Raw genomic sequence first — 9,275 nt, forward strand, 5'->3', positions numbered from 1 at the left:
TACAAGGAATCATTGCACAACCTGCCCGTTGTGAGCACCGACCAACAATTTCACTAACAGAAAACACATAATACCTGAGCATATGTATTTGCCCAACCATCCTACGGAACTCTTTGATCGGGTGGTGTGATCGCTGCCGTCGTTATTAACAGGTATAACCATCACAAAAACTCAGGGCAGAAGCATGAGAATGTATACCAGTGGACTACTAAATCAAATCGGCCAAAATTAGTCCCACTGAGCATACATGACTTCAATAACAACAGTCCAAACTCGATCTCTGTGATTCTGAATGCCAACTCGCCTCCAACAGATTTGGGTTGAGGGATTGTCAAAAAGGAAAAACTAATAAATCTAAAACAGAAAATTTAAGGATAAGTTGGAAGTAAATATTATTTGATAATACCACTTCATTTTGACGCTATACTAGACCATACCATTGATCCCCCTCCCCCCCTTCTGAACTTCTAGTTTGAGAATACCTCGCATCAAAATTTAGACTCCTTGGACACCCATTAAATACTTATTACCAAATACTCAGAACAATGGAGGACAAAAATGCACCAAAAGCCCAGATTATCATATAAAAAATTTCCTACGATAATCGTCGATAAAAAAACTATCATGGGATGCTCCCTCGATCTCTCTGGGATCCTGCTGGAAACTCATAGCAGGGATGCTGCCAGTGATGGTCATTTGTGGGTCACATGGATGCTTTGCCACCACCCACTGCAATATTCTCACTTTTTCTCAAGACGACGCTTCAATACCTGGCTCGCGAATCTGAATGGATGTTCTTGACAGGCTTGCTTCTAGCTCATTTAACTCATCCATGTCCAGTTCATCATCGTCGTCGTCATCATCAGCAGCTGTAGCTGTTGAAGTGCTTGGCGCCTGGGAGGCAGAATCATCCTTGACCTGAATTCAACTCCGACAATAAGCTCATGGCTAAAAGTTAAAGCTGTACACGCTAAGTTTTAATGTACTCGGGTAGATCACATGGGTGATCCATCAATGGAAAGCTGGTGCGCATGATGTGACACCGTACAGGCTAATGACATTTCCATGAATTTCCTCTCAGGAGGGTGTAAAAAGAATTTCAAGCCGTAGACAAGTGTCAGACATGGAAATGCTTCAGTGGGTCACATTAAGTGCAGCTCCAATCCATCTTTACCGTACCTTGTAGCAGTATGTCTTTGGTACTACACCCATGCTCTCAACAGGTTATAATATAAATGGAACAAAGTGTAAAATATCAAGCAAATGCAAAACAGAACATCCTTGAGTAATATTGGTAAATAGTTACCCGTGAAACACAAAACACATGCACATTTACATACTGATCAATCCCATATTAATAACACAGTTAGAACATAAAAATGTATACTGCTTTAAAAAGGGACAGAAATCAAGGGCTCTAAAACATAGAGGGAGAGGGGGAGTAAAATAGACAAGACAACCTAAGAAATGATATTGATAAATTAACTATAAAACACTTGATTTGTTATATGTACACCCCTTCTGTCCCGAATTTTTATCACCTCCAATTCGCTGCCCACTCCAATTCCCTCCAATACCTCACATAGGAGTAGAAATGACCATCCTACCCCACCTTGGGCAGTGTGTTCGGGCAGGGGGTAAGGTGGTCATTCCTGCTCCTATGTGAGGAATTGGAGGCGATAACGATTCTTCTGTCCCAATATCATACCGACATCACATACCACTAAAAACAGCCAGATAAGAGCAGAAAAAAGAATATCAGGCTATAGTTGTCAAGGCGGCAAGGCGACAAGGCGACCCAATGTGGTGGAGGGGTGCCTAAGCGCTTAGGCGACAAGGTGGCCCCACCTAGGCGACCAAGTGTTATTTATTTTTTTTTTTTTCTCTTCTTTCCTAACATTATTTAATATGCTACAACATATACCTTATATCATAAAAAATCAACATTAAGCCACATCAAGTCATAAAAAATCAATAGTAAGCCAGATCGTCATAAAAAATCAATATTAAGCCACATCATCATAAAAAATTAACATAAAACTAGAAGACAGCATAACTAAAGAAGCAAGCTATTAGAAGTTTGAAACAATCAAAACATACATTTGGTTTATATACTGTTCTTGGAATTGGTCATTGTCCTAGTATACTTAGACAACATTTGGTTTATACTGTTCTTAGAAAATATGGTCTTATCTATAAATCATTAAACTGCTCTCAATTTAGAGAAATGTTCTTGTTCTCTAAGAAGTTTGACTGGTCAAATAAATTTAATTTTACATGAGAATTTTTGTATTAGGTAGAGCACAAAAACCAGCTTTCCAACAAATTCAAGATTCTTTAAATCTAAGTTAATATTGAAGGAGTTATGTCTGGTCAAATCTTATTTGGTGAGCGCAAATGCTATCAAAATTGCTCTGAATGAAAAATATTTTTTTAATCTCAAAACAAATGAATATTTTACCGCTCTTTTGGTTTTTAGCAATGTTTTACAATATTAAGATTTATGGAATTTTTAGATTTGACATTACCCCAATGGTAAGAAAAATTGAAAAAGTCCATACAACTTGGTTTCATTAGGCTTAGTTTGTTTCCAGGGAAAAGCTGTGTAAAATGAAAACTTTCAAGTAAATCCAACTTTTTTGTACTGATTTTACCTTAAGATTTTCCTTTTACGCGGATTTTACTTGGAAACAAACAGAACCTGAACAGTGTCAATCAATCATGCATTTAAGATATATCATCAGGGAAGTTCATATGTCCTGTCTGAACACTTGCAAGAAAATCATCTTAAAGTAAAGAGTGTATTCCACAAGCAGTGTTCAGGTGACAGCTGTTCAATTATATTAGGCCCCCCTTCAATGCAGGAACCATAAGAATAGGAGAAATAAGTTCCCAGCAAACTGGCAGAATTGGACATCCAATTTGTTTCCCTTTCACCGTATAATCTCCCTAAATTTAACATATACGAGCAAATCTAGGTACCTGAAAAAGTGCTAAAGAAATATACAAGAACAATTTTCTAAATCCTGGCACTTCATCTAGCTTGGGGTCATGAAGACCAGCAAGAGTTCCAGACAACATATAAGTAAAGAGTAAAATATTACCTTCTGTTCACTGGCATCTGATTCTTCTTCTCTTTGGTACTTCTCATATGCCTCCACATCATCCACAAACAAGCTAGAGTCTGAGAGAAACAGCTCGCGACCACTGAAACAGATGGAAAATTCAGATTAATCAATAGCTTCTTAGATGAAATGCATTCAATGGTTTAAGATAAATAAAGAAAACACTACCTCATGCGATCATTCTTAGCTCTCTCAGCCCTCTGTGCAGCAAGACCAGCTTCCTTTTCTTCCATCTTCTTCTTCTTCCATTGCATGAAGAGTTCAGGAGTCAACGGGGTTGAAGATGCTACTTTTGCACGCTACCACCAAAAACATCTCACTTATGAGAACTAGTTCAGATATCAAAATGGAACAGTGGAAATGGTTGCAGGAAGTAAATTCTATCTACCTGATTTTCTATCTCTTCCTCAACAGACAACTTTTCAGCCTCTTCCTCCAACAAAGCCTTCATTTGAGATTTTAACACATATCCAGGAGGAAGAGCATGTCTGTAATGGCACTCTTTGCCACCATTAGGACAAACCCAGAACCAACCATACTGTTTCTTCTCCACTGCTTCCAGAAAGTGTTTACAAACCTGCACATGACCATGACTTTGGGAATAGAGATCATGTTTTCTAAGAACAATCATCACGGAATAGAGATCATGCTTTCTAATAACAACCATCACGTTGAAAGAACTACAAGTCATAGAAAAAGAATAAAAGGGTCAAAAGAACTCCAAGTCATAGAAAACAAATAAAAGCCTGAAATGTTGAACAATTATACGGAACAGTCATGAAACGCATGCTGAATTGGTGTTGGTTATGTTTATGCTTGGCAGAAGGTTGGCATGCTTTAAGAGGATGTAAGCATGTAGTAGATGTTTTTATTGGACTCTGGATGCTGGGATTGTAGTAACCCTCTTGCTTGGGATGGCATAGGGATTGCTAGTGCTCTGCTTTCCTATGGACTATATCTTAATTTATGGTTGAGTTTTTCCTCAGGTTGGATAGTATATAAATAATTACCATTTTCTATGAACAAAATTTCCATCCAAAGCATGAGAAAAAGCAAAACGAAAATGATGCTTACTGATAAGGTTGAACCTACATCAAGATAATATGTATTTTCAGCACTCAATAGCATGACACTGACTGACAGATTCTCTGAAAGAATTGTGCCAAACAGCACAAAAATCTCAAGCCTGATCCAAGAATCCGATTCAACATCTTTATAATGAAAAAATTAGGAAGACAGGCCAAGCTAGGTTCACAGATTTTCTAGCTCAACCTACCCCACCACATGAAACCCTGTTGATCTACACTAGGATCAGCCAACTGGTCTGGCTTTTCAGGTTATGAGTGAGTTAATCCATTTTGGTTTGAAACAAGTCCAGGTTAGGCAGACAAGGAGGGAGGCAAGAACCATGATTTCAGAGAAGTCGTGGTCCGAATCTTTTCTGAACTGCAAGAATAATTGACTAAACCGTGCCATAAGGGGGCATTCTCCACATGGGATGGAGCCAAACTCAGAATGTATGGGTGACAGATTGGTCATAAGAGGGGTGAGAGTAATGGCTGATTTAATGGACATCTCCCATTAAAAATGGGTTGATCTGACAGTGTAGGAGAGGTCATCTTCTCTGATGCTGTTCCCATCCATGGCTTCTCTCTGAACACTATCTGTAGCCAGATTCTAGCCAACAAAACTGTAAAACTCTCTAGCGCGTTTCCTCCCTATTCCTCGTTTTTTTGAGAAGACTGAAACAGATTTCTCACTGCACCTAGAGTAACAATATTGTCCTCCAAATCTCTCAAATTCAACAAAGATAAGTGGCACCTGAACCTCCATCAAATACTCATTTAGTTATCACAAATCTCCAACAATATTCGTTTTTAAAATCGCTTTTGGATCATGATTAATTTCAATTTGATGAAAAAAAAAAAAACCTTACTACACCAGTGCACCCCTGAAAACCCTCTTAATGTTCATCTTCTTGATCCCTTGTTTTCAGCACTAAGTTAAATAGGTATCGGTGAAGACTAAAGCCACAAAACACCTGCCCACAATGGCTTATTTTTGGCTACTCCTTTTGGATGCCTACAACAATAGCATCAAAACTTCAATCTGATCAAAGACAAAGAGACAAATTTTGCCAGGCTCTACAGGAAAGGGAAACCTCGCCAAAGATCAATGTCAGCCAAAGACAACCCCAAATTAAATTCGACATAATTGGTTTTTGCCACCCCAATTGGACCCCAACATACAGGTACTATTTCCATCATGATCTGTGAATGTACCTGCTATGGTCTGATAACTTACTTCTGGTCTCCCAATATAGATTAAAAGGAGAGTCCTCTAAAGGTATAAAATGCTGCTGAAAAATTCACTGGCCTCCCCATTGCAATGTCAGCCATTGAAAAACCCTATTGTCTTGCTCCTATCCAGTGAACCAAAGCCTACCATATAGAAAATCTCTAATTGGAATAAATGCAAAGCCCATATAAAGTAACAAATATTGATGGGAATCAACAAACTTCGAGGAAATGATATATAAAATCCAAAGTCTCCTTGCAAGTACAAAAGATGGCATATCACCATCAACAAAGCACATCTGACAAACCTAAAGCAGGAAGAACAAGCTATTCCTTCTCCAAAGCATCATGTTAAAAAAATGACTCTTTCATGTCAGTGTTCCAAGCCAAAGCCTCACACTGTGGGAGAGTAGGAAGCTTTCTGAACATACACTATCAGGATTTATATTGTTTGTCATGTTCTAGGCTTGAGTTAACCTTAATAAATGCATGTTTAAAATAAAAATAAAAAAAAGAACAGGAGAGAACAGAGATATTTGGGGAAAAGCCATAGTTCCTAATCTTGGATGAAACTACTGAGAGTTCGCTAAATATTTTGGTTTTGACAAAGGTCGAAACGAAACCGGTTGCAACTCAGTAGGGGTGCAGGGTTTTGACAGAAATTTTGGAATTTCGGCCAAAATTTCGGTTTCAACTCGGTTTCAGTACAAAATAGTACATATAAAAGTATCGTTTCAGTCAAAATGGATCGCAATTTCGACCCATTTTGTGAATTTTGAGTGGTTTCGCCAGTTAGGGGGGGGGGAACTCCAAAAACTTCCAGATTTGGTATTTATTGCCAAATCACCTACATTTCTTGATGGAACAAAGTGTTGGGGATTACTACAACACAACTACATCGACAATTTGCCTCATTTGAGCAAAAATTGTGTAAGATTCAAACTTAATGGTATACCCATTTTCCCCAAAGATTTAGAGACTTCTCAAAACTCTATGTGGTATTGACATATAGTTGGACAAATGGTTTTGTAGGGGCGTTTTAACCTTGGTTGTACGCTTGTACTTGACTACTTGCAACACTTGTACACTTGTACTCGTACCACTTTAACATTGTGTAATATTACATGGTTTTTCTTTATACATAATGCATTTTTAGTTGCTTTCATTGAATTTTGTGCGTTCTGATACTAAATAATGCTTAGAATAGGTTATATTTGAGAAAGTATACAACAGGGTATGACATACTCCCAACCTAGGGTATGAAACCAAACAACCATTTTGGGTGTGTGTTTTTAAAATTTAAAGGTTCCAATATGTTTAGAAATGCTTAATTAGGGTTTCTCTGGAGTTTCGAGTGAAAATATAGCCATTTGACCACTGAAATGGCCAAACAAAATGGCCAGCCGAAACATGTAGAGTTTCGGTTGAAACCCGAAATATGAAATCTCGGACCTTGGGAAAAGCACAATGATGCTTTCTACTGTGAAAATCTACAAATAGTTGAGGCACTGAAAAGGAAATGAAGTCAACCCTAGGAGGATTTCACCAACATAAATTCAAGGAGACCCCAATCAGCTATAAGATCATCTAAAATTTCAGGCCAGTTTTGATGCTTAATTTCCCAAGTTTCCACTGAATTTGTCTAATTGACAACAGGTATCATACAATGCCAGATAAAGCAGAATTACCGGGAACTATGCACTGAAAAGAAACAAAATGAATATCCGTGTGTGTGTTTTTCCTTTCAAACTTTCCTCTAACAAAAGATAAAAGAGACCCATTTTTCAATCATTGAATTGTAAGTCAGAAGGATGGAATAAATGCCCCCTAGGACTTTATGGTGAACGTCCCCTACTAATCGCATTATTCTACAGAGTACAGACTACAGTGACACTCATCAGTCGAGGTAGAGAGAGAGAGAGAGAGAGAGTTACATACGATCTCAGTTGGTTTGCTCTGGTTGTATTCCTTATTTTTTGATTCCACGACCTTTGCAAGCGTTTCCTCATCCCAATCCTCCATTGTTTCGTCTTTGTCTGACACAGAAGTCAACAAACTCGCCAAATCACATAATGCTAACAAAATTAATAAAGCGTAACTGTATGTGTATATTAAATCAATCACCTTCATCACGCTTGTCACTGTAAATATCAATCTTTTCACCCTTTCTCTGGACATTTAAATCATGAGAGAACTTGCACTTAAAACCCTTGGCACATTGCCCCGCTTTGAAAAACTCACACAATATAGACTTTGGATCAACACCTGACCATATTCCAATAATGCACAATAAGAGTTCATACATAAAATCTGAAGACAATATACCCTTGATCCCACGCTACGGTAATGAAAGACATACCAACTGGAACCTTAGGCTGACTAATAGCAATTTTGAACAAATCATTCAGCTCCTTCTCTCTTTCCTTCTCTTCCTCCTTCTTCTTCTGTCGGTCGAATTAATTGGTTATCAAGAACAATCACTGAAATAACAAAGAATCATGCGAATAGGGTTTCGAAGAAGAGAGACGCAAAAGAGGAAAAGAAGAAGGAACCTTGGCGGCGATCTTCGAAGCGTCAGGTTTTGGTTGGACAGATTGCTGGAGACTCTGAACGTATTTCTGAACATTTTTGCTCTTGTTTTTGTTCTTGAGTCCGAAGGTCTTGTCTTCAACAACCTTCTGCTTTTTCGCTAAATCGGTTTTGGACTGCTTAGGAGGCATCCTGGATCAGCATCAAAAGATGAAAAAAACACCAACAACTCCAATACTTCTCCTTCTGCCGCTGCTTTTGTTTCTTCTGCCTAATCTATAGAATAAGGAGATTGCTTGTTTAGTCTCCTCCGAAGAGAAGTCTGCTTCGATTGTTAAGACAAACTAGGGCTACCTTCAATCTCCTCTACAAAATGGGATTATCGAAGGTAGCGCGAAGAGAATGAAATACGAGTTGCAGGAGAAAGGAGAGTCCGTCGATCTTAATTCGAAATCTTACCGCAAAAGCAAAGCGATGGAGAGATTGTGGGATTTTGCGTTTGGAGTTTTGGGTCTAGCAGAGCAATGTCTGATTTTCAATTACACGTATTTTGTTTGTGAAAGGGTAAAATAGTAAATGTACTAATTCTACACCCCACCCAAAAAAGAGAGAGAAAGGGTAAATGTATGAGATTCAAAAATCACTAGACATATCTGAGCCGTCCATTTTTTTTTTTTTCCAATTTAAATCATATATATCTGTTTCCTTCGCAGAATTTTAAGAGGATAGGATCCATATAAAAGATTTGGGTAAAGTTTTTTCCAATTTAAATCATAACACTTAAGATTAATAACAAAAGGCTTTGAATATGTATGATGGGAGAAATTGGATTCATGCAACCGATCCAATTTTAGTTGGGATATGGCCGAATTAAGGTTTTTTTTTTGGTCATAGAATACTACCATGAATTTTTTCTAGGGTTGTTTTATATTTAAGTTGAGTTGAGCATTTTGTATTACGCAAGGTCAAGAGTACTATTACACATGCATGGACATACACAATTATCTACATGTTTTGAAATTGTGACAGCCTTTAAGGCTTGAATCCGAAAAATAAATAAATAAATAAAGGAAAAAAAAGGGTTAAATTTCACTATATTTTGCCATCAAATTCCTTAAATCTAAAAAAAAAAAAAAAGAAAAAAAAAAGGGAAATATAGGGACACCCCTTCAATTATGGCGTGTTTTCATGTACACCCCCTCATCTATTGAAAGTAAATAATTAGTCCATCAAACTAACTACTGTTAGTTTTAAATGTTAGTGCTCACCCAACCATTTTTTAGGACCAATTTGCCCAAATTAAAAGTTTGAAGACCAAAATACC

General features: G+C 37.6%; 1 protein-coding gene across 4 annotated transcripts; it reads right to left on the minus strand.

Annotated features, from left to right (window-relative positions):
• Positions 1–349: 349 nt before the first annotated feature.
• Positions 350–8,282, minus strand: LOC122647233 (zinc finger CCCH domain-containing protein 11). Of its 4 annotated transcripts, none has more exons than XM_043840682.1 (8): positions 7,975–8,282; positions 7,782–7,866; positions 7,551–7,687; positions 7,361–7,453; positions 3,514–3,702; positions 3,294–3,424; positions 3,105–3,207; positions 350–918 (listed from the first exon to the last, which is right to left on the minus strand). In XM_043840682.1, exons 1-8 carry the CDS (start codon positions 8,140–8,142, stop codon positions 751–753), a joined length of 1,074 nt encoding a protein of 357 aa, XP_043696617.1. In that variant the 5' UTR covers positions 8,143–8,282; the 3' UTR covers positions 350–750. The 4 variants fall into 4 exon arrangements, with proteins under 4 accessions (XP_043696617.1, XP_043696616.1, XP_043696615.1 ...); XM_043840681.1 differs by having other exon boundaries at positions 7,361–7,452; positions 7,547–7,687; positions 7,975–8,281; XM_043840680.1 differs by having other exon boundaries at positions 7,361–7,458; positions 7,547–7,687; positions 7,975–8,281.
• Between the last annotated feature and the right edge of the window lie 993 nt (positions 8,283–9,275).

Source organism: Telopea speciosissima, unplaced genomic scaffold, assembly GCF_018873765.1.
Source record: "Telopea speciosissima isolate NSW1024214 ecotype Mountain lineage unplaced genomic scaffold, Tspe_v1 Tspe_v1.0015, whole genome shotgun sequence".
In the NCBI taxonomy this organism is placed as follows: Eukaryota; Viridiplantae; Streptophyta; class Magnoliopsida; order Proteales; family Proteaceae; genus Telopea; species Telopea speciosissima.